The following is a 24978-nucleotide window of genomic DNA, read 5'->3' on the forward strand; positions in this document are numbered from 1 at the left end:
AAGGATGACCCAACACTCTCAGAAATCTTGGGAGACAGGCCAGTCCTTGCCTACAGACAGCCCCCCAACCTGAAGCAAATACTCACCAACAACCACATACCACACAACAGAACCACTAACCCAGGAACCTATCCTTGCAACAAAGCCCGTTGCCAACTGTGCCCACATATCTATTCAGGGGACACCATCACAGGGCCTAATCACATCAGCCACACTATCAGAGGCTCATTCACCTGCACATCCACCAATGTGATATATGCCATCATGTGCCAGCAATGTCCCTCTGCCATGTACATTGGTCAAACTGGACAGTCTCTACATAAAAGAATAAATGGACACAAATCAGATGTCAAGAATTATAACATTCATAAACCAGTCGGAGAACACTTCAATCTCTCTGGTCACGCAATTACAGACATGAAGGTCGCTATCTTACAACAAAAAAACTTCAAATCCAGACTTCAGCGAGAAACTGCTGAATTGGAATTCATTTGCAAATTGGATACTATTAATTTAGGCTTAAATAGAGACTGGAAATGGCAAAGTCATTATGCAAGGTAGCCTATTTCCCCTTGTTTTTTCCTCCCCCCCCCCCCCCCGACGTTCTGGTTAAACTTGGATTTGTGCTGGAAATGGCCCACCTTGATTTTCATACACATTGTAAGGAGAGTGATCACTTTAGATAAGCTATTACTAGCAGGAGAGTGGGGTGGGAGGAGGTATTGTTTCATGGTCTCTGTGTATATAATGTCTTCTGCAGTTTCCACAGTATGCATCCGATGAAGTGAGCTGTAGCTCACGAAAGCTTATGCTCAAATAAATTGGTTTGTCTCTAAGGTGCCACAAGTCCTCCTTTTTCTTTTTGCTGAGCAGTTCTAATTCTATCCATTAGAGGGCACTGGCACCTACACATGAGCCAGATCACTGTAATACAAAACACGGATAATCTAAGGTGTTTGTTGGCTTGTGCCTTGTGTAAAAGATTACGAAGAATTAGTGAGGTTCTAGGAACATAACCAAGGTGTTCCATCTCCATGGGGACAAACTCTACATTGAGACGTGCAGAGTTTGTTTTGACTCATAGCAGAAATGCAAATCTGTGTAACGTCATAATTGCCCTGGTATTTCACAGTGCAAAGATGAAAGGTTTAAAAAAAAAAAAAGAGAGAGGACTTTCAGGCTAGTGGTTCCTTCATTGGTTTGTTTCTCTTTAACCAAATGATCTGAGCTGTGAGGGAATGAAGGGAAGGTGGTAAGTTTCAAAGGGTAACTTAGTTCTGTGCAATGAGACCTGGTCTCGCAACAGGGACTCCATCTGCTGCAAGCCGAAGTCAGAGAGCACAATGCTGGAGAAAATTAAGAAAGTGCTCACAATCAAAAACAGAACCGTCAGGGAGGCGCTGGCTGAGGCCTTGGGGACATTCCTCCTGATGGTAAGGAAGAATGAAAGTGTGTGTGTGTGTACATTTCTCTAGTGCGCTGCAGGTTCAGCAATGTGCTGTTCTCATTCTGTATCCCCTTCAGTGCCTGTAGCGCTGGCAGGTTATTAATGGTTAACTTTAAGCTGTGGTTATCATGTCTGGCAGTTTTGTGTGAGCCTTGAGAGTCTATCAAAATGCTCCAAGGGGAAAGAGACAAGACAGAAGGTAGCAGAGGCAGAGATCAGGAGAATCAGGAATGGAGCAGCCTGGAAATGAAATGACCATTCTAATTCTCTTTTACGAAAGAACAAACAACATATTGTAAATGTCACCAAGCAGCAGTGAATTGTTAGCAAAACGCTGGTTATGTCAAGGTGGCACCTGTGCTGATTCTCTCTCTGCACACATAATGGAGGTCAGTATTATTATCCCCACTACACTTCTCTGCCAGTTTCTCCATCTGTAAAGTGTCTTGTCCAAGAGGACAGTGAGCCAATGGCAGGATCTGACCGCTGGGTTGGGAAGCAGACCTCTCGCCTTCTAATCCCAACTCTGATTATTACTACTTCTTAAAATCTTCTCTGTAAAATGGGCACAATAATATTTACCCACCTCCCAGGCATGTTGGGGGTTAGTTAATATTTGTAAAAACCCACTGAAGATAGAACACATTATCTGATGATTGTAATTATTGTAATTAAAGCAAACTGGGAATTAGCCTCTGGTTGCTTCATCCTAGCAAATGTTGATCTCCAGATCACGCAAAATCTCCACCCTTGTTGTTGATCATGCTTGGTTTTGGTGTTACTTCACACACACACAGTAACATATAAAAGAGATATGAATAAATTGTTTTGTTAGGATAATGCAAATTTAACATAAGGATAATGCAAAATACACCAAAACACATAACGGGTCTAGATTTCTAAAAAAAATATAAATTAAAAAAAATGTATTTAATTTAAATTGACTTTTGAAAAGTAAGCCATCATGGGATAAGAGGGAAGTCCTCTCATGGATCAGTAACTGGTTAAAAGATGGGAAACAAAGGGTAGGAATAAATTATCAGTTTTCAGAATGGAAAGAGATAAATAGTGGTATCCTGAGGGGTCAGTACGGGGACAATTACTATTCAACATATTCATAAATGATCTGGAAAAATGGGTAAACAGTGAGGTGGCAAAATTTGCAGATGATACAAAACTATTCAAGCTAGTTAAGTCCAAAGCAGACTGCGAAGAGTTACAAAGGGATCTCACAAAACTGGGTGACTGGGCAACAAAATGGCAGATGAAATTCAATGTTGATAAATGCAAAGTAATGCAAGTTGGAAAACATAATCTCAACTATACATACAAAATGATGGGGTCTAAATTAGCTGTTACCACTCAAGAAAGAGATGTTGGAGTCATTGTGGATGGTTCTCTGAAAATATCCACTCAATGTGCAGCGGCAGTCAACAAAGCAAACAGAATGTTGGGAATCATTAAGAAAGGGAGAGATAATAGGACAGAAAATATCATATTGCCTCTATATAAATCCATGGTACGTGCACAGCTTGAATACTGTGTGCAGATCTGGTCACCCCATCCCAAAAAAGATATATTGAAATTGGAAAAGGTACAGAGATGGGCAACTAAAATGATTAGGGGTGTGAAACAGGAGGAGAGATTAAAATGACTGGGAATTTTCTTCTTAGAAAAGAGATGACTAAGGGGGGATATGATAGAGGTCTATAAAATCTTGACTGGTGTGAAGAAAGTGAATAAGGAAGTGTTATTTAATCCTTCACATAACACAAGAACTAGCAGTCACCCAATGAAATTAATAGGCAGCAGATTTTAAAAAAACAAAAGGAATTACTTCTTCACACAACATAAAGTCAACCTGTGGCACTCTTTGCCAGGGGATGCTGTGAAGACCAAAACAATAACAGGATTAAAAAAAGAAAAGGAGTACTTGTGGCACCTTAGAGACTAACCAATTTATTTGAGCATGAGCTTTCGTGAGCTACAGCTCACTTCATCGGATGCATACTGTGGATCCGATGAAGTGAGCTGTAGCTCACGAAAGCTCATGCTCAAATAAATTGGTTAGTCTCTAAGGTGCCACAAGTACTCCTTTTCTTTTTGCGAATACAGACTAACATGGCTGTTACTCTGAAACCAGGATTAAAAAAAGAACTAGATAAATTCCTGGAGAATAGGTCCATCAGTGGCTATTAGCCAGGACGGGGAGGGATGCAACACCACGCTCTGAGTGTCCCTAGCCTGTTTGCCAGAAGCTGGGAATGGGCGACAGGGGATGGATCACTTGATGATGACCTGTTCTGTTCATTCCCTCTGGGGCACCTGGCATTGGCCACTGTTGGAAGACAGGATACTGGGCTAGATGAACCATTGGTCTGTGACCATTCTTATATAAAAATTAATTATAATAATAAAAATGTTTAGTACAGAAACTCCCCAACATAATGACCTCTCAAGATAGCAACGATGTGAGATAACAACCTTGGCAAATAATGCACTTAGAAATGTTGGCCTACTAGGAAACATATGTATATACGTTTCCATTCCCAGTCACAAATCTAGCATTCTGGAGCAAAGTCACTAAAATATAGTCCAACAAACAAATGTTTATTTAACGTGCCCCTCACTTTTCCCTCCACTGCACCCCACTCACCGGTGTTGTCCTCGGTCAGTGGAGACTCAGAGTTCAGAGGTGCTTTCACGTGAGTTCACCTCCCAGGTGGGGGGCAAGAAGGCACCTTGCTCATTCCTTCAGTTGCTCACTGTTCGCTCTGGCCACTGTTGTTCGTTGTGCCACTGTTCACTCCATCGCTCTGTTGCCAATGGCCCTGCACCGTCACCTTCTGCTGCCACCTGCCACTGTGACCTCTGCGAGCGGGTCTCCTGAGGTTCCACCAGCTCTCAGTGATTTCAGCTGAGCTCTCAGTCGGGAACCTCACTGCTAGTGAAGTCTGGGCTGTCTTCCGCAGAAACACTGTCCCCACAGCAGGACTAAGCACGTAGATCTGATTATCAGTGATTTCAGCTGCAGTGGTCACTTAACAGAACAAAAGACTATCTATGGAGCCTAATCAGCTCTGTCTTAAAACAGTGGAGAGGGGCAGGTCAAATCGTACTTGGGACTCAGGCAGACCATCAAGCATAACACCTGTCCCCACCCTCTCTTTTGATGCCCTCAATCAGCACAGGCTAAGTACAGTTCTACTGCCCTTTACTCAGACAATAAGAATAACAACATTGCATTACCCTCCTGCTCCTCCCCTCCCTTCCCTTCCCTTCCCTTCCTCCCCCCCCCCCCCCGCCCTTGCATTCAAGTGATTTGTAACCCAACCCCAGCCAAAATCTATCACTTGGGCAACAACAGCTCTGTTTGCTGGATACCTAGGCAGATTAGATGTGAATGTAAATACAATCTGGTCCTGAAGCCTTTCCCTACAGCCCCCAGCTCATCACTAGCTGTCAGGGAGAGCTCATTTAGACTTTGCTTACAAATCATCATTTGAAATTATTAGGTTGGCCAACATCACCGAAATGAATGCACTGACATGGTCATAAAAAACAACAGCTGTATAATGAAGCTAGTCTATATTCATACTTTTTCAAATCTATTATACTTTTTCAGATATACGTATTTTATCATACACATTATATGCTTTTAAAGTATGTATTAATGTTTCAATTTCAATTCAAATTTCCAAACAGTCACTAAATTGGCATGTAACTAGTTCACAAAACTGGGGGGGGGGGGGGGTTGAGGAAATTCGGGGAGGGGGGTGTAGGGAAATCACTGCGCATGACTCTTTTCCTCTGCATCAGTTCTTTGGTATAGGTGGGGTTGCTCAGGTGACATTAGGAAAAGGAGAATTTGGAAAGTATCTGAGCATCAACTTGGCATTTGGAATTGGCGTCACTATGGGGATTCATGCAGCCGGCGGCATCTCTGGTGAGTAAGACTGTAGGACAGCAATGAAATGTACTAGTACGAGGATTATGGGGTCGTGCATCCTGTAGTGGCCAACTGTCCAGCCCAGTGAGTAGTGGCAGATTCCCCTAGGGACACTGGATATATCCTAGTGAGTGGCATGCATGAAGCTCATTGGAGTCTGTATAAGTGAGCCAGAGGTACAGCTGAATGGTTAGGTTGCCTCCTTTACTCTTCTGGGCCTGATCCTTCGAAGCACTGAGCACCCTCAGCTCTGAGGCACTCAATGGGAGATGCTCAGTACCTCCTGGGAAAAGGAACTGGTGCTTTGCAGGCAGGCCAAAGCACAGTGAATGAATGGCTGAGGGGAGAGCCTTGTAACACACCTGAGTGCTGAGAGCTTGGAAAGTGCAAATGTTGAGTGGAGGAGGCTCTATTCCTTTAGGAGCAGCGTGCAGCAAGGAGCCTCAGCGCTGGAATCTCCACCAGTGCACGGCTCCCTGCTTCTGCGCAGTTGGCCCTGTGGCTCTCCTGCCTCTGCCCAGAGCTCTGGGATTCCTTGATCTAGAGATGATCCCACATGTTCATTCCATGATGGTGCTGGAGGGTGTCTGTCTCAACAGCAGCGTTTGGGGAAAACTCAGCGAACCACAGAGTTTTCCTCCCACAGCGAGAGGCCATTTCACCCCACGGTGATTGGAAACGAGAGAACATTTCCATGTTGCCCAGTTTAAAATGCTTCTGGATGTTTAAAGTGACACCATCCCTGGCAGGCAGTCCCTGGAGAAACAAAGGGATGGCAACAAGGAGACAGATTAAGGAACAGCTGAGACAAAGATAACCGTAGAGTGTCTAGTGAGCCTTACGTGGCACTGATATTACCCACTGCAAAGTCAGTGCTCTTCCTCTTCTCCTCTTGTCACCTATTATATACAAAGTGTTGCCAGTGAAAGTACAACAGCTCATGGCTTATGAGTCTGATACACACACACACACACACGGGTGCATATTGGGGATGGTGGTTCAGGGGAATAGTATCATATCTTTCTTATGTTTGGTCAATCCCTCCTTTCCTGTCTAATCTCTGCATGCATCTGCCTTGACGAAAGAGACTGGGACCCATGCTGGCAGGAAATTAAAGCAAATCCGTGGTCTTAATATTACCAGATGAGGGTTTTTGTTTGTTTGTTTTTTAGATTTGAGGGGAAAGAGAGATTTCCAGGGCTGGGGGTAGGGCGGGTGTGCTGGAAATGAAAAGAAAATCTCTCCTGCATTTGAAATCTGCTCTTGGTCTTACTGTTAATGTGGAGTTTAGCAGATCTCCTCTAGTGAAAATGGGCTGGGTGAAGGGGACTTCTTTGAGTGCTTGCTCATGTCGATTCCATTGTAGGTGTGCATGCACCCTTGCGTGCGGCCGTCGGAGACTTTTGCCTTAGCGGTACCCATAGGGCCAGCTGTGGTGCCCTCTGGAGTGCCGCGCTCATGGCACAGTATATCAGGCGCTGCCAGCTCTGCGTCCTCTCAGTTCCTTCTTACCGCCCTGGGTGGTCAGTCGGAGCGCCTCTCTCCCTTGCTTCGCAAGTGGTCAGTGGTTTATCATCTACAGGACCGGCTCGAGGCACCAGCAAAGCAAGCACATGCTTGGAGCGGCACAATTCCAGGGGCAGCATTCCGGCCACCCTTTGCTCTCAGAGCTTGGGGTGGCAAAAAACCTAGAGCCGGCCCTGCTCATCTAGTTTAGCCTTCTGCTTTACCTGTAAATAGTTTTAATCATTGTTAGTTAGTGGTTAAGTACCTGTTAAGTGTTTAATTAGATAGTGTCCCAGCAGGGACTTTGTCCCTGGCAGGGCATGCCCCACTCTCTGGGGTTTTAAGCCCTGCTCATTGTGTAACAGGCCTACGCCTGTTAGTGATCCGCACGAGAGTTGTCTATGGTGCCTTGGGGAAACCCATCTAAAGGAGCGTTGTCGCATCTGCCAGAACTTTTGGCCACGGACACAAAGAAAGCGCGATATATACCTCAGGGCACTCCTGATGCAGGCTGCCCTGCACCCAGCTTTGGAGCCAGAGTGGCCCGATACTGCACCCAGTGCTTCAACTTCGGTGGTAGCGCACCTCTGGCACCAGGGTCCTCCCGGCACCGATCCCCGTCGCCGGTGCTGAAGAAAAAGACTAAGGCGGCGGCACTGGCCAAGCCCGACCAAGGGGCTTTGGGCAAAGGACCCTGCTCGGGCCGCACACCCTCTCTGGACCCGCTAAAGAGCTTGGCTGTGGGGAGGTCCCTCCCCTGTAAGGACCTGCCACTGACTCTGGAGCGGTACAGGGCCTCAGCCGACGGCGCAGCCGACCCCGCGTGTGGCAAAGGAACCGGCTACGGCTCCCCGTAAGGGCAAGCCCCCCACCAAGGCCTCGCAGAAGTTAGGCGAGCGCCAACAGTCTCCGGAGCTAAGACAGAGCCCACTTTGTAACTGTTGTTCTTCGAGATGTGTTGCTCATGTCCATTCCATGACCTGCCCTCCTGCCCCTCTGTTGGAGTTGTTGGCAAGAAGGAACCGAGAGGGCGCGTGCCCTACGGGTACTGCTAAGTCTCCGACGGCCGTTCACGTAGGCACGTGCACACCTACAATGGAATGGACGTGAACAACACATCTTGAAGAACAACAGTTACAAAAAGGTGAGTAATTGTTTTTTTTCTATTCCACGATTAAATGTGAGTTGGGCCTGAGCTGCAAAGGTGTGGGACTTCAGAGATGAGGTATCAGTTCAGCCCATTATGGGTCAGTGGCTGGCTGGAATGTTCACCTCTAAAATCCACTTCAGGGCTCTTTGGAGCTGGGGTTTTGGTTTGGCTCCATCTCCATAATAAACAGACAGGAGATTTCTAAGAGCAGTCTGTAGATACAGAGATGAAGAGAGTGGATCCCAAATAACAGATGTCTGGAGATGGTGGGAATGGTGGAGGAGGAAGAAATAGTTACTGCTTTCTGAATCTGTTTGGATCATGAGAGAAAACCTTCCATCTTCCTATCCCCAGGAAGGCTTAGATCAGAGCAAAGATCAAGGTGACCCTTGTCTTTTCAGTTCAGTCCTAGGGCCCTAAGTCAGCTCTTCCTTTAGTCTGAGTTTCGCATATTGTTTTTCCTCCACAGAGGGTGTGCATGTTCGTTTCACTGAATGCAAGGGTTTGATAAAGGAAATGTGCATCATGGATCCTTTCATACAGAAAAGAGGGGCTGGTCAGAAAGGCTGGAGAACGGGATCATGATGATAATAATTTGCGTTACACAGTACATAGAGGCTCCAACCGAGATCAGTGTTCCATTGTGTCCAATGCTGTGCAAACACAGACCAGACATAGCCCCTGCCCTGAGGGGTTTACAATCTAAATAGATGAGACAGAGAAGGAACTATCTGAATTAGAGCAGATCTTTTAGAAAAACATCCAGTCCTGTTTGTAAAATGGTCAGGGATGGAGAATCCACCACGACCCTGGTACATTGTTCCAGTGGGTAATTATCCTCACCGCTAACAATTTACTACAGGGGAATGCGGAGGCAGAGACAAGAACTGAGCCCAGAACTGTCAAGTTCCAGTCCAGTACCTGAACTGCAAGACTGTCCTTCCTGTCAAGAGCAGAAATACTGCTCTTGCCTCATTAGAAAAAGAAAAGGAGGACTCGTGGCACCTTAGAGACTAACCAATTTATTTGAGCATAAGCTTTCGTGGGCTGCAGCTCACTTCATCGGATGCATTCAGTGGGAAATACAGTGGGGAGATTTATATACACAGAGAACATGAAACAATGGGTGTTACCATATACACTGTAAGGAGAGTGATCAGGTAAGGTGAGCTATTACCAGCAGGAGAGTGGGGGTGGGGGGTGGGGGAGAACCTTTTGTAGTGATAAGCAAGGTGGGCCATTTCCAGCAGTTGACAAGAACATCTGAGGAACAGTGGGGGGTGGGTGAGGGGAATAAACACGGGGAAATAGTTTTACTTTGTGTAAGGACCCATCCACTCCCAGTCTTTATTCAAGCCTAATGACAGGTTTCAGAGTGACAGCCGTGTTAGTCTGTATTCACAAAAAGAAAAGGAGTACTTGTGGCACCTTAGCGACTAACCAATTTATTTGAGCATAAGCTTTCATGAGCTACAGCTCACTTATGCATCTGATGAAGTGAGCTGTAGCTCACAAAAGTTTATGCTCAAATAAATTGGTTAGTCTCTAAGGTGCCACAAGTACTCCTTTTCTTTATTCAAGCCTAAGTTAATTGTATCCAGTTTGCAAATTAATTCCAATTCAGCAGTCTCTCATTGGAGTCTGTTTCTGAAGTTTTTTTGTTGAAGAATTGCAACTTTTAGGTCTGTAATCGAGTGACCAGAGAGATTGAAGTGTTCTCCAACTGGTTTTTGAATATTATAATTCTTGACGTCTGATTTGTGTCCATTTATTCTTTTACGTAGAGACTGTCCAGTTTGACCAATGTACATGGCAGAGGGGCATTGCTGGCACATGATGGCATATATCACACTGGTAGATGTGCAGGTGAACGAGCCTCTGATAGTGTGGCTGATGTGATTAGGCCCTATGATGGTGTCCCCTGAATAGATATGTGGACACAGTTGGCAACGGGCTTTATTGCAAAGATAGGTTCCTGGGTTAGTGGTTCTGTTGTGTGTGTGGTTGCTGGTGAATATTTGCTTCAGATTGGGGGGCTGTAAGAGGCTAAAGTAAATCCATTTTGAGACTGTGAGCTCCTTGGGACAGGGACTGTGTCTGTCTTGCTCAGTTCCTTTGGGTGTAACTGTAATCTAAATAATGATTAATAACAGTGAGAACATGCTTCCCAAAGCAGGCCATATCCCAGAGCTAAGCTGAAGACCTTTCTGGCAGGTTATTGCTCAGATGTAGCATGTTCTTGCCTTTTTGGCTTTGCGCCTAAGGAATTCCACTGTGGCTCTCACTGGGAAATCCCAGGGCTTGTCATCCCCTCCCTGTACCTCAACCTTTTACTTTGAAACGAGACATAAGGCCTGATTTTAGAGTTGCGGAGAACCTGCAGCTCCCACTGACTTTAGGGGAGGTTAGTCTGTGCTGCCCTGCTTAGGGTCAGGCCCTTGGTGCTTGTCATCACTTAACTTGTGGCTGCAGGTGGAAGTGGAACAGCACGTGGACTGCAGAGCAGAAATGCTCAGCCAGTGTGTTACTTCTCAGAACTCAGCATGCGGCTGTGATGGGGCCCGAGTCACCATTGCCCTGCACCTCGTGTTGTCGTTTACATCTGTGGAGAGTGATAGCAAGTGGGTGTAAGTGCTACCACTGTGATTTGTTTTATAATGTGCAGGGCATGAATCAGGGCCCAGTGAGCCCATAGGTCTGTTCCCTTCTGCACTCACTGTGTCGGAAACGAATGGCAACTTAGCAAAGCATGGGAGAACTTCTCAAGCTCCCTGATGCGTGGGATGGAGCAATGAACTAACTCACTGGCAGCACAGGAGCTGGGACACTGGTGCTTTCTTCCTCACCATAGCCAGAATCCGGAATGGTAGCATTTTGACTTGCTCCCCGCAGGTGTAAATGACAACACAAGGTACAAGGCACCGGAGAATCAGACCTGCTAGAGGCACCCCTGCTATTTCCTGGAGGGACTGGTGGATATAAGCCTTTGAATTCTTGGCACTTGGTGTCTTGGAGCAGGGGTCCAGGGTTCTAGTCTCAGTGTTGACCATCAACTATGGGGCTATGGAGTTGTTGTGCTGGCATAGACAGGTTATTTATAAAGCTGATGTAATATATATGTGTGTGTGTGTGTGTGTGTATTTATACATGTACATGTATGTTTTTAAACAGGAGCCCATATGAACGCCTCAATAAGTGTCACACACTGCGTCTTAGGAAATCTTCCCTGGAGAAAGCTGCCAGCTTACATAATCGGCCAGTTCCTGGGGTCCTTCTTGGCAGCATCCCTAGTGTTCTGCATGTACTATGGTATGGTTGCTTTTCCAACGTTATGGTAATTGCTGGGAATGGATTGGTTCACTTGCTGTTCCTGATCCACAAAGGAGATGAGTCTTCTGCAGCTCCCAGTGAGGGATGTGAACCTGTGGCTCACACTGTAGTCCCTGCAAAGCTGAGTCTGAATTTGATCCCTGGTGATAACCACACTGTTATGTTTGTCCTTGAGTATATTCCTGTCTATATTAGATTTATATAAGGAGAGCGCTCTTATCTGCCTTGAGATCTCTGATCATAATCAAATAGACAACTTAATTCTGTCCCCTCCCACCCACCTCCAGCAAGCCCCTGACAAGAGAGATGGGCTTTGCACTGTAACCAAAAGGCCAATAGAGTTCAGCTTATTCAGACCACCTTAAGGAGCAAATTCCACTGTTCTCAGCTGAGAATGCCTGGCAGCAGCTTCCAGACAACTAAGTCTTGGGACCATTAATTTGAGTCCTCCACTACCTCATCTATTGTTGTGTCTTGGGGGAGAGGGCCATCTCTTGGCTAGCCATATAGGATATGTCTACATTGCAATGTAAGCCCAGGGTTGGTAGAACTGAAGTTAGCAGGCCCTGGGTTTGTTAACCTAGGGCTTGAGGCTTAATTTGTAACCCCAAGTTAGGAAGTGTTGAACCCCAGGACCTAATCTTGGGTTCCAACATTTACACTGGATAATGCAAGCCTGAGTCCAACCACCCATATCCCAGACTTCCTCGTGCCCTCCCCAACTGTGGCTGCTCTAGCCTCTTGTTCATGGTGCAGCATGGGAAAACTGGACTGTCCACCAAACTTGACTGTGCAGAAGACAAAGACAGTCAGCACGGGGGATACTTTTGGTGGACTCCCAGATGGGGCTTTATTTATAGTGCAAAGCAATAGGGCATGAATTCTGGGTCCCAACTTGACTCATGCTCAAACCCTGGGGGGTCATGGGACTCTGGGTTAGCATAATTTGTGTGTAGACAGAAGGAAGGTTAGGCTTGAGCCTGAGTTCAAACCCTGGGCTTACACTGCAGTGCAGCCATACCCATATAGCCTTATAGATCATAGCCAATAGCTTGAAGTGCGCCCAGGAAGGCAATGCATTTGCTGGAAAGTAGGTGTCATGTAGTCCCATTGCCTAACGCTGCCTAGTGGTCAGGCAGCTCCATTATGAGCCAGCCGATGCTTTCAAAGGTTTGCAAGTGCCACCCCAAGAGTAGTACGTTGCAGGCAGGCCTACTAGGAGTCCCAGGGGCTGAGGTTACTGTGATGAGGCCTGGATCCCAAAAGGAGGGGTGCAGACTTAGCAAAGGAGGCAGGCGGACATGGCCTGCTTTTAAAAACTACTGAGCAGCTATAGCTGCCGTTGACCTCCACTAGGGTGTGGTGGGGTGGGGCTCAGCCCCACTGAAAATCTGGACAAGAGGGGACTTGCATTTATTTTACTGCGAACAATTCCCAGGAAGGGGAGCTGCTATGAGCCAGCTCCAGCATGTCTGAAAATTCTGCAGGGGAGCAGAGAAACAGCCTCTGTTCTTCGCGAAGGCCCAAGTGCTTTCCTCACCATCACCTGCAGAGCCCACATCCAAGCCTCTACATGTCAGAGAGGCACACAGTGGGGGCTGGGAGCCTGTGATCAGGAAGACGTTCTGCTGGGCAAAGTCTCATGGAAACAAGATATCCATGAACTCACTTCCCTGGAATAGGAGTGGCTGCTTGGCCACGTCTCTTTCCCCTCCTCCCCTCTGTCTTGTGCCTGTCCTGACTGCAATCAGTGTGTTTGTATTTAGTCAGGGTGGGATCATCCTGCTCTCCCTCCTCAGTTTGCCCTCATCACCACAGTCTGAGGGCCCCTGCGTGGGCCAGCGTCAGCAGCAGGGTTAACCCCATGTCTCCCCTTTCTCCTAGATGCGCTGTGTGAATACTCTGACGGACACTACATTGTGACGGGACCTAATGGCACAGCTGGGATCTTCGCCACCTACCCTGCTCCGTATATGACTCTGCTGGGGGGATTTGTAAATGAGGTCAGTGCCCAGGGTTTCTCCGCCATGTCACGGATGTGTTTGGAGCACAGCTGAGGTCACAGCTGCCTGGCTTGGTGACTAGGTGCTGTTGCAGGTTTAATGCAGAGGACTGTTATTGCTAAGCAGCAGTAGCATGCTCAGCACTGTAAAAGACACGTCAACTGCCCTGATGAGTGTACAGTGGAGGATGTTTGGCTGCGGCACAAGGGACTGAATTTAAAGGCGACTAGCTGTAGTATTGTGGCTTAACTGGCAGGTGGGTGCACGTAAACAGAGCGCCGAGGAGGGTGGCCGGAGCCTTACTATCGGGCAGTGAATGATCAGTACTGAAGCAGAGCTCCGTCTGGAGCGCATTTGTCTGTTCCAACAGGTGACTGCTCTGTAAGGCACGTGGTCGCTACTGGGACTATTTCAAGCTCTTTACAGTTTTTTATTTGTTTTCTTTCAAAAATTATTTCCATGGTCCACAGAATCACTGCTGAAATGTACCGGGGGTTAGGAGAGCATCAGCACCCACTCATACCCTGAGGCAGTGAGGGAAGGGCAGAGGCATATGGGGCTTCTCTGCTACCTGTGCATCATGGAGGGGTCTCTGAGCTGGTTCTGAATAAGCTGGTGACGAGAGTTGTTGGGAAAAGGCTGATCTTGTGACTTCAGCCCCATGGAGGAAAAGCATAGGGAGAATTAGGTGTCTGGCATGAGGCTCCCAGGGTGGACCCGGAAGGGGTGAAGTCTGGAGGATCAGCTCTCCATGTGCTGCACATTTATGACTAACTTTCCCCCTTTCCCACTCTTCATTTAGCATGTGGCTCCTAAAGCAATGGCCTCCGGCTGTGGGAATATTGGTGGTTTGTTTTAGCTCATGCTAGCAGTCAGGCTGATGCTTGGTTGCATGTTATGGAATGGTGATTGTGTCTAGGATTACCTGAGGGTTTAGGCCCTGCTTGAGTCCATGTGAGTTACGGGAGCACTTCTCGGGATCAGATCCTAAAAACCTTTAAGCCTCTGTTCATGGAGTGACATGCAGAACATCATTCCTTCCCTTCAATGTTGTCTCTGCTGTGATGAAATTACCGTCATGCTGTCTCCACTGGGCTGTGCAGTAATTTGGCAGCGCTGTAGCAGTCCTGCTCTACAGGGGCGTTACTCACCTTGCTGGCATGTGGAATTCATGTAAACGATGTTCTTCTATTGTTTGTGATTCATCTTCTGTTAGCAGTTCTTCTGCTGTGGACTCCACTCCAGGCTTCTTGTTGAAGACTCCCTATTTGTTTATTTCCAAACATAAGCCAAAAATTCATGTCTTGTATATCTGGGTGAAGGAGCCTCTTTGGGGTTCATCAGGGCCATAACTTGGGTTGCTGTTTCCCTGCTCTGTGACCCCACTTCTCTGTGTGGGCGCAGCATCTCCACTATGCTATGGCCAGAACTACTTGCCAACATTCTCATTCAAGGCAGACCCCCCTGCCCTGCCAGGAACTGGTCAGAGAGGCTCTGAGTTTGGCTGCAATGGTGGTGACTGTGAGGGTGAGTGCATCTCCCCAAGATGTGTTTTGCTTGCATTAGTCCAAGAGGTGAGAATCACAAGCCTTCCTCAGATCCCAAATACTCTGGCCATGGAGCACAGTTCAGCTCTCAAGCAATCACCATGACTGCAGTCCACCTTAAAAAACCTTCCCTGGTTCTCTGTGTAGGGATCCAGGGAAGCCTGACCTGTGCGGGACAGCAGCAGGAAAGCCACTTCACAGTTTCATCTCTCTTCCACTCCCAAGGGCACTGCAGGGTACGAGCTCCTGCCTGATTGAGGGATGGGAGAGGGTGGAGGTGGCATTGTCACGCCATCCATCTTGCAGAGCGTGTGGATTAGTTACTGATAATCTGGCCTGTGGTGCTGTGGAACCCTCCTGTATGTAGGGTTCTGGGCCCAGAGTTCATGTCTGCACAGTTCCAGCAGGAGCTGCCCCGACGGTGGGAGCAGAGAGAATCTGGGAGCCAATAAGGGATCACAAGGAGCCAGAAGCTCCACTGATCTTTGTAAGATATGTCATTTTGGGGCCAAACCTGCTCCTTCTTCCACATGGGGGACAACCTGATTTAGGAGGGACAGAGGAGTGTAGGGCCCTCTAATGCATTCTCCAGACAACGCAGGACCAATTCCCTCCAGCTTCCTAATTATCGCTAATGTGTCATCTGGTCTAATATTAAGTGTCTCTAAGCTATTCCTTGGTTTCATCCCATACCTTCTAGTTACAATTGCCTCCCTTCTCCCCACCATGCCTGTGGAGCAGGAGGATCTGGGTTCTGTCCTGCTGAAGTTCTGAGTGGCCATGGTATGTAGCATAGTGACAGCTGTAAAATCTCCAGGTGTCCCCGGATTTGTTCTGTCTTCTAGGCAATGCAGAGTATGTCACTGCTGCAGAAGAAGATGAATGACAGTGAGAGCTCCCAGTAGCGACAAGTCTTCAGCTCCCATTGATGTGTGTGTGGAATGGCTGCAAAAGGCAGAACCTTGGGCAAATTCTCACCAAGTTGGGAGGGTCAAATGCAGTAATCTCCAACTGAATCCTAGCCCAGGATGGCTGGGATGCTGTAGGGCTAGAAATAGGAACTTTGTTCCATCAGAGAGGGGAAATTCACAGCTTCCCAACTGGGTGCAGATCCCCGGAGTCTTGCCCTGGGAAGAGGCTGAGATAACGGATGTGAAAGTCATGACACTTTTACATCTAGAAAAGCTATTTGGGCTCATTGTTACAGGTTTTTATGGCTCCCTCTCAGTCTGGTAAAAATGGACTCAGAATAACTAAGGCACTTTGGTTTAGAGGTGGAGGGACATGAAAAATAGTTTATACAGACACACGTACACACATATAATTATGTTAGTGGCTATTGTGCTGTGGACACACTCATTTGGAATGGGGCCAAGACCCTCTGTTTATTGCACAGCGGCTGGCTGTGACCAGATACTAACAACTTCTGGTTACTCCCAACCTTGGCCAGATTCAAAATGGTGACCTGTAGATGAAATGCTTCACAACCCATCTAGTCCATGGATAATGTATCTTTTCAAATTGTCAGTCAGCCAGTATGAGAGTGGTCTAGCCTAGAAACTGGAGCGGGCATCATGCCTAGTAGTCAGAGTGGGCATGAGTATTCCAGAGCCAAAGCCAAGGGTCAAATGAGATGGTAGGAACTGGATACCAGAGCCAGGAATAAGCCTGAGTCAGTAGTCAGAACCAAGGGTCAAACTGGAGGGCAGGAACTGGAGTCAATATGGGATCAGGCAAGGAGGGGTTCAAGGCAGGAACAGCGGGAACCAGGTAATGCAGGAGCACGCACTAGTATGCATGTTGAGAAGCCAGTGAACTGCTGTGGTTGCTGGCTTAAGAGCCAGCCTGCTGGCCCCTGCCGCTAATCAGGTGGCATGGCTAATCAAGCAGCTGCTGCAGGTCAGTTGTCCTGATGAGGTTGCCTGGAGATTAGCTCTGCTGCAGGTCCTGATTCCTCACTCTGGGCTCTGCTCCTTTCACATGTTCCAGTGACTCCTTTTGGCCTTGAGATGCACTTCTCTACTGACCTGTGCTTTCTCCCGATCCCACAGTTCCTTGCCACAGTGGTGCTCATGTTGTGCATTCTTGCCATCTATGACAAGAAGAATAATGGAGCCCTACAGGGCACTCAGCCTGTGATCACTGGGCTCCTGGTGTTAGTGATCGGCATGACAATGGGAGTAAACACTGGATATGCAATAAACCCCTCCAGGGACCTGCCTCCAAGGATCTTTACTGCAATAGCAGGCTGGGGAATTGAAGTCTTTAGGTAGGTTGCCTTCTTTCCTTTTACACTGTACAGATCATAAATGTGTGACCTGAAAAATGTGTTAATACAAGATAAACTCTATTAATCCTTATTTAAAAAGCCCTTAAAGGGAGAAACTAATCTCTGACCAGTTAGAATCCCAGTACGCAGGTTGGTTCCCTACTCCAGTAAGAATGCTGCTGTCATAGCCATACAGCTAAGGGTAGCGTAGAATTCCTCCTTACCTGTAAGGGGTTAAGAAGCTCAAATAACCTGGTTGGCACCTGACCAAAAGGACCAATGGGGAAAGAAGATACTTTCAAATCTTGAGGTGGGGGGGAAGGCTTTGTTTTGTGTGTTCGCTTGGGAAGCAGAGAAGCATCAGGTCAGAAAACTCCTTCTCCTATAAGCCATCCTAAAAGTCTCTCATATTAAAAAAACTGTAAGTAAAAGCCACACAAGGCATCTTAGATCATCTTTTGTTCTGCTTGTGAATTTTTCCTGTTTTTTGTAACTTTGAAACTAAGCCTAGAGGAAGTTCTGATGTGTTTTTGAATCTTTTGTTACCCTGTAAAGTTATTTTCCATCCTGATTTTACAGAGGTGATTTTTACCTTTTTTTTTTTTTTTTTTTTTTTTTTTTTACACAAAATCCTTCTTTTAAGAACCTGACTGATTTCTCTATTGTCCTAAGACCCAGGGGTTTGGGTCTGTGATCACTTTGTAACCAATTGGTTGGGATATTATTCTCAAGCCTGCCCAGGAAAGGGGTTGTAAGGGCTTTGGGGGATATTTTGGGGGAATAGGAACTCCAAGTGGTCCTTTCTCTGATTCTTTGTTAAATCACTTGGTGGTGGCAGCGTACCCTCCAAGGGCAAAGAATTTGTGCCTTGGGGAAATTTTAACTTAAGCTGGTAGAAATAAGCTTAGGGGGTTTCATGCAGGTTCCCACATCTGTACCCTAGAGTTCAGAGTGGGGAGGGAACCCTGACAGCTGCTGTTTCATATGCCACAACATTCACCCAGCATTCTGACTGGCTGGCAGAGAATCTAGGTCCAATTCTGACCGCTTTGTCTAACAGATTTTAAAATAGTAGCTAAGGGCAAGCCATCAAATAATCAAAACACATTTCAACAGCACCGGGATCTACTTGTAGTGGATGTGGATACAGGCAAATGCCATTCATAGTGAGATTAGTGACAGTCACACATTGTTTCAATGTATGGCAGCATGCAGATTGCAATTCCCATTACAGCAAAGATGGTTGTGCGGTGAAGCAAAGGACTCAGATCTGGGTTCTACTCCTTATGCTGAAATAGGCTTCCTGTGTGACCTTGGGAAAGGCATAGACCTTCTCTCGTTCTTATCCATCTGTAAAATGTTGATATTACCTGCATACCTTAAAGGCTGTTCTGAGCCTTAATTCATCTAGGGTCTAATCCAAAATCTACTGAAATCCAGGAGAATCTTTCCATTGATTTTTGGAACGAGCCCTTGAAATCTTTGAGATCCTGAGACAGAAAGCTCTATAAATGTGCAAAATAATATCATAGCTCTCCTCCCTCCGGTATGAATGCATTCTGTGGGGGAAAATAACTTTGCTAGATTATAATTCAACTCTGTAGCAAAGACAAACTTAGCTTACCTGGGGTAGAATATGGCAGCAAAGCAAAGGATCTGATTCACTGGAAACCTGTCCTGTCTTTTCTTTTAGGGCTGGAGATCACTGGTGGTGGGTCCCACTTGTAGCTCCAACACTGGGAAGTCTTACTGGTGCCTTAGCCTACAAACTCCTAATTGACTTTCACAATCAGACTCCACTGGAAGGCGGAGATGGGAAAGGAAAGGATGATTTGCAGACTAACCAGGTGTGATGTCCAAGTGTTGCTAGGACAAAGCTGGAAAGGAAAGTTCAATCAGCCACACGACTTCATCACTGGATTAAGTGTTCAACCCTGCCTTCAGTGAACTTCTGTTTTCACACCACTAATTAAATAACACTCAATAACTCAGTGGATAATGTCCAAGGGACATCAGTTGTACCTGTAGTTATTTACTCGCACAATCTGTAGGTCTTAAAATGGAGGGTGGCTTTTAAAAGTCTGTGCAACTCAATCAGACTAGTTGGGATTTCTGGTGGACAGAACAGTATTGAGTGGGGCTGAAAGTGGCTCTGTTCTAAACTTCAATGGAAGTTTAAGTTTCTTAACTTTTTTTCTTTATGGAAATAATACAACAAACCCATCACTCAGGTGGAAAAAACAAAGTCGAGTGATTCCACACATGTAATTCTGCAGCATTCTAAATGCAAAATTCACTAGCTTGGAGTGGAATGCATCCGATGAAGTGAGTTGTAGCTCACCAAAGCTTATGCTCAAATAAATTTGTTAGTCTCTAAGGTGCCACGAGTCCTCCTTTTCTTTTTGCGAATACAGACTAACATGGCTGCTACTCTGAAACCTGTAGGTATGAGTGTGCAGATCACGGAGTGTCCTGGTTGTGTATCCCTGTTAATGCTACTACACTGAACTAACAGGTGCTCATGAAAGGTTGTCACCCACCCTCAAAGCCAAGACAGTTGGGACAAACAAGGGCTGGAGTGAGGACAAAGGGCTCTTAAAGTCCCTGATACAGCTGGGGGAGGATTCCCCCAGCACAGTAACCACAGTAAACAGTCTTGCAAGGACCCCCTTAACTCCTGGTGTAAGGAGCCTGCCAGGGACAGGGCTAAGGCTGACAGGAACCTGTTAGAAGTTGGGCAGTAGCCCTGCAGAGATTCTGAGCTGTGTTGCCACACACAGGGCTGTCTCAGTTACAGTGGGGGCCAGGGAACAACCTAAAACTGGGATCAGGATCAGCTTAAAGCCATCTTAGGCCACTGCCTCACGGCTACCCATTCTGTGCTGCACCTCTTAGAAGCACAGCAAAGACTCTTGTCCTTGGTCGTGTGTGCATGCTCTTTAGAGGATCTGGTATTCTTCAAAAACCACTCATTTTGGAGGAAAATATTAAAATCTTTATTAAAATACATCACACTTCACTTATACAGTGCTTAATACTTACAAGGGCTGTACAAACACTGAGTAAATAACCCCCACAACACCTTGTCATGTAGTTTGATATTATATAGTTATGCAAGCACGTTAGCAGTTAGACACACCCCAGTGTAAAGAATCATTGCTTGTTTTGAGATGGTGCCCTGGATTTCTCTCTTAGACACCCAGATTGACACTCACATCCGATGAAGTGAGCTGTAGCTCACGAAAGCTTATGCTCAAATAAATTTGTTAGTCTCTAAGGTGCCACAAATACTCCTGTTCTTTTTATGGATACAGACTAGCACGGCTGCTACTCTGAAACCAGATTGTTTGGTGGCTGCTAAATGTTCCCAGTACAGCTAAGAAAACTGAATGTGACAGAATGGAGGCAATAGTGGGTACAGTTGAAGACCAGCAGTGAATGGGTTAAAGTGCAGTTTTACCCTGAAAAATTACATTGTCTAAAGTGTATAAACATGGGGTTCCATGTTTATGGGGTCTCAACGCCTCCAGAGCAAATCCTACCCAGTTTACAAGTAACAATGGCTTTTCTAATGGCCAGCCTTACAACCTGGCCTGGGAACGGAGAGGCAAGCTGGGTTTCTACTGGCATGTGCATCTCTAACAGTAAAGCTTCTGTGTTCTCCTGTAGCTGCACTGGCTCCAAGAGCCGTAGAGAGTGGTAAAGCTGGAGTACCCTACTGCTTTTGATCTTCTCCACACACAGATCGTTAGCGAGGCCAAATGCCATCCTGCAGTAACTCCTTCAACATCTGCCACTCCAGCTGCTGCAGTGGTTGTCGCTGCGGCAGCCGGGGCAGCCAGGCCACTGCACTGGACTTGGGGCTCCACTCTCCTCTGCTCCATGCTAGGCGTCTCAGAACAGACGCTGCAAAAGAGCAAAGGAAAATGGTTGGGTTGGGTTGGGTTTGGTCCCAAACGGGCAGTGAAGGTTGCTTTCCCTGTTCGGAGTGGCTTTTGTTTAGACCAAGGGAGCCTGGGCTTCACTGTGTTAGGCCCGCGGTTCTGAAACATTTTACTCAGGAGACCCACCAGCTGCATTGCGTGGCGCTTTGCGACTCACCCCAGGTCCAAATTTGGGTGTGCCTCCTCCTCGGCACTGGCACCTCCAGCAGCACGTGCTGACCCAGGACCGCAACCCTAGTCCTGCCCCAGTGCAGGTATGCTGGAGAGTGACCCCGCGCTCAGCTTGCAGCAGCTGTTCTTGTCCTGCGGAGCTGCGCCCGGCTTCCAGCTCCAGGGTCCCAGCCCCGTGGAAGGAGATGCTGCTGCAGGGTAAGTGTAGCGCAGGCTTGCTCTCCATCCCACCCAACCCTCCCCTGGGGAACTCCTCTGCTCCGGGTCCCTGACCCCTCTGCAACCTTTCCAAGACCTACTGATGGGTTGGGACCCACAGTCTGGAAACTCAGTGGTAGGAGGCTTTTCTAGAGCCCGATCCCGAGAAGCCTGATCCTGAAAGTTGCTCAGCACCTTCCCCACCTACTGAGATCTGCAGGAGGTGGGGGAGGCGCTCAGTACCTAGCACAGACAGCTATGGCGATAGGGAATCCCACATTATTCCAGGGCAGATTGTTAACCTGGAGCCAGGGAACTTCTGAGCAGAGCAGCACTGGCCTGTGAAAAAAGGGATTTCTCTGTGAGAGGGTTCCCCTAGGTGCTGCTGGATGTGCAGCATTGTTTTACAGCACTGTCCTTGGCTAGTCCACCTGGTCGCCATATTAGATGGCTTGGCACCTTTGCGCTGCTCTGGCCATGGCCAGCTCTTTCAGAGAGTGCACAGCATCAGGTGTGGTCTTTAGCAGAAGGTCATTTCTGTTTAACATGCAGTCTGTATAAATAGTTCAGAGCCTGATCTCGGGCTGAACACTCAATGGTCAGCATGAAGCCCTTACGTATCATTAGGCTATAACCATGGGGCGCAGTCCTGCTCTCTTGAAGTCAAGGGGAGCATTACCACCAACTTCAGTGGGTTTGATCCTGCTCTCATTACATGCAATGATCACTGCATGCTTCTTTCTTCTAAAAAGAACACGGCAAAATATTTATTTGTGCACGTATGTTGTATTTAATAAGATGTATATGAAAATGGTAGAGATTGATTTTACTTGATTTCATTGCTTCACTTTATCAGTGGTAACACACTCCACACAGCTCAGTGGCATTTTTATCCACACCGAAGTATTTGCCCATCGGAATAGAAAAGAATTAACCAACATCTCTCCAGGACCAGCAGCCTTTTGGCTTTCCAGCCATATCTCCCATAAATTAAATTGCCGTTATATTTCATGCAAATGTTGCAACACAGCTGGCACTGGGAAGTCTATTCATGCACAAGAAGTGGTTTGATCCAAACCTAAGAGATACCACAGTGGGTTTTTAACAGTCTGGAATGAAACTGCTTTCCAGAGTCAGGTCTGTGGTTCTCGTTTCCTCAGGGAGTTCCCGGCTAGTGAAGAGGTCTTGGAGGAGGTTGTGCTTGCATGGCTTTTCTGAGAGCCTGCTGGCTGGGATGGCAATTTCTTTTTGATCACCGGAGTTTTGTTCTTGCTTTTAAATACCTTGTTGGGGTCCAGTTTGTTCACAAAGGAGTCAGGTTCTTCTGAGAGTAGAGCTGTGTTGATGGTGATGGGCTTGTACATGTTAAACCATTGCTGAAAAAAAGATTACAGGGAAGGATGACATGGGGAGAGGGGGGAAATCACACATTAGAGACTTGGAGGGAAACTGCAAGAATCAACTTTGGAACATTTTAAACATACACCAAGCTCCTGCTGTCAAGAACCTGTGTCAGTCTGTTTCAGCTCACAGCGTTTTGTGCAAAGAGCTTTACAGTAGAGATGGTTCGTAGCTGCAGAATGAGGATTGGGATATAACCTTCCCAAGATACAGAGATTGTGCAGATAAAGGTCAAAAGTGAAACCAGATTCTCCTAGTTTTCCATAGCTGTAACTCGGCAGGCATTAGGGACTTACTCCTGGTTTATACCAATGTCAGAGAGAGGGGAACCAGGCCTAATTTATTTGGATTCAAAGAAGTAGCAAGTGATTATTAATACCTTGGAATTTACCTTGCCAAACAAGCGGAGCTAGAATTGCTGGGCCTCTCATGTGAAATAAAAAAGTCCCCAGTACTCTTCTAACAGTGCAGGTTCAGTTGTGCAAACTTTCACTCAGACCTTGTGTTCACTTTTCTTCTGACTGATTTGAGGACTCTGGATCACCATCAGCATTATCTGGTTGTCACCAGGAAGTTTCACTTTGCAATTCACATTCCTATCTTCTACTGCTTTTTCTACTACAGCCAGCTGGCTTATGAAGCCAGGGAAAGGACTGTAGGGGTTATTAGGAAAACCCTGCCTCAAACCAACCTCATTCCAGGGCACAGCATAATACTGAATGAGATAAACACAGGGTCAATACACACACTAAAGGGGTGGTAGATCTAAGTACTGCATAAGGGGAAGGTCTCCAATATCTGCTCCTGAGAGACCTTTCCAAAAGATAGTAAAAAGAAAAGGAGTACTTGTGGCACCTTAGAGACTAACCAGTTTATTTGAGCATGAGCTTTCGTGAGCTACAGCTCACTTCATCGGATGCATAGCATATCGTGGAAACTGCAGAAGACATTATATACACACAGAGACCATGAAACAAAACTTCCTCCCACCCCACTCTCCTGCTGGTAACAGCTTATCTAAAGTGATCATCAAGGAGGGCCATTTCCAGCACAAATCCAGGTTTTCTCACCCTTCCCCCCCCCCCCCCCCAACGACACACATACAAACTCACTCTCCTGCTGGTAATAGCCCATCCCTCTTTGAAACCTCTCTTTATAATGCGCATGATAATCAAGGTGGGTCATTTCCAGCACTAATCCAGGTTTTCTCACTCCCCCCCCCGCCCCTTCCCCACACACCCCCCCCTCCAAAAACCACACACACAAACTCACTCTCCTGCTGGCAATAGCTCATCTTACAATGTGCACAGCAATAATCCAAGTTTAACCAGAATGTCTTGGGGGGGGGTTTGTAGGAAAAAAACAAGGGGAGATGGGCTACCTTGCATAATGACTTAGCCACTCCCAGTCTCTATTCAAGCCCAAATTAATAGTATCCAATTTGCAAATGAATTCCAATTCAGCAGTTTCTCGCTGGAGTCTGGATTTGAAGTTTTTTTGCTTTAAGATAGCGACCCTCATGTCTGTGATTGCGTGACCAGAGAGATTGAAGTGTTCTCCGACTGGTTTATGAATGTTATAATTCTTAACATCTGATTTGTGTCCATTTATTCTTTTATGTAGAGACTGTCCAGTTTGACCAATGTACATGGCAGAGGGGCATTGCTGGCACATGATGGCATATATCACATTGGTGGATGTGCAGGTGAACGAGCCTCTGATAGTGTGGCTGATGTTGTTAGGCCCTGTGATGGTGTTCCCTGAATAGATATGTGGGCACAGTTGGCAACGGGCTTTGTTGCAAGGATAGGTTCCTGGGTTAGTGGTTCTGTTGTGTGGTATGTGGTTGTTGGTGAGTATTCGCTTCAGGTTGGGGGGCTGTCTGTAGGCAAGGACTGGCCTTTCTCCCAAGATTTGTGAGAGTCTTGGGTCATCCTTCAGGATAGGTTGTAGATCCTTAATAATGCGTTGGAGGGGTTTTAGTTGGGGGCTGAAGGTGACGGCTAGTGGCGTTCTGTTATTTTCTTTGTTAGGCCTGTCCTGTAGTAGGTGACTTCTGGGAA

At 46.7% G+C, this 24978-nt stretch overlaps 2 protein-coding genes across 3 annotated transcripts in view; one reads left to right on the forward strand and one right to left on the reverse strand.

Moving 5' to 3' along the window:
- The first annotated feature begins 925 nt into the window (after positions 1-925).
- Positions 926-19580, forward strand: LOC141987182 (aquaporin-7-like). Its single transcript, XM_074952285.1, has 6 exons — positions 926-1433; positions 5267-5393; positions 11224-11361; positions 13267-13385; positions 16984-17201; positions 18895-19580. Exons 1-6 carry the CDS (start codon positions 1344-1346, stop codon positions 19052-19054), a joined length of 852 nt encoding a protein of 283 aa, XP_074808386.1. The 5' UTR covers positions 926-1343; the 3' UTR covers positions 19055-19580.
- Positions 19581-20199: 619 nt separating this feature from the next.
- Positions 20200-24978, reverse strand: part of TPGS2 (tubulin polyglutamylase complex subunit 2) — a 30130-nt gene continuing 25351 nt past the window's right edge. Inside the window, exon 5 of one of the 2 annotated variants that reach the window (XM_074952288.1) lies at positions 20200-22890. In XM_074952288.1, coding sequence (XP_074808389.1) covers positions 22648-22890 — 243 coding nt within the window. In that variant the 3' untranslated portion in view covers positions 20200-22647. The remainder of the gene's footprint in view (positions 22891-24978) is intronic. The other variant, XM_074952286.1, reaches the window with a different exon arrangement.

This window comes from Natator depressus, chromosome 5, assembly GCF_965152275.1.
Source record: "Natator depressus isolate rNatDep1 chromosome 5, rNatDep2.hap1, whole genome shotgun sequence".
In the NCBI taxonomy this organism is placed as follows: Eukaryota; Metazoa; Chordata; order Testudines; family Cheloniidae; genus Natator; species Natator depressus.

What these genes read in the sequence shown, in the direction of transcription:
- LOC141987182 (XM_074952285.1), top strand. Translation starts at nt 1,344, where the DNA reads ATGCTGGAGAAAATTAAGAAAGTGCTCACAATCAAAAACAGAACCGTC. An exon ending in TGGGGACATTCCTCCTGATG is followed by an intron (nt 1,434 to 5,266) that starts GTAAGGAAGAAT and finishes CCTCTGCATCAG; the next exon opens with TTCTTTGGTATAGGTGGGGT. An exon ending in AGTGTTCTGCATGTACTATG is followed by an intron (nt 11,362 to 13,266) that starts GTATGGTTGCTT and finishes CCTTTCTCCTAG; the next exon opens with ATGCGCTGTGTGAATACTCT.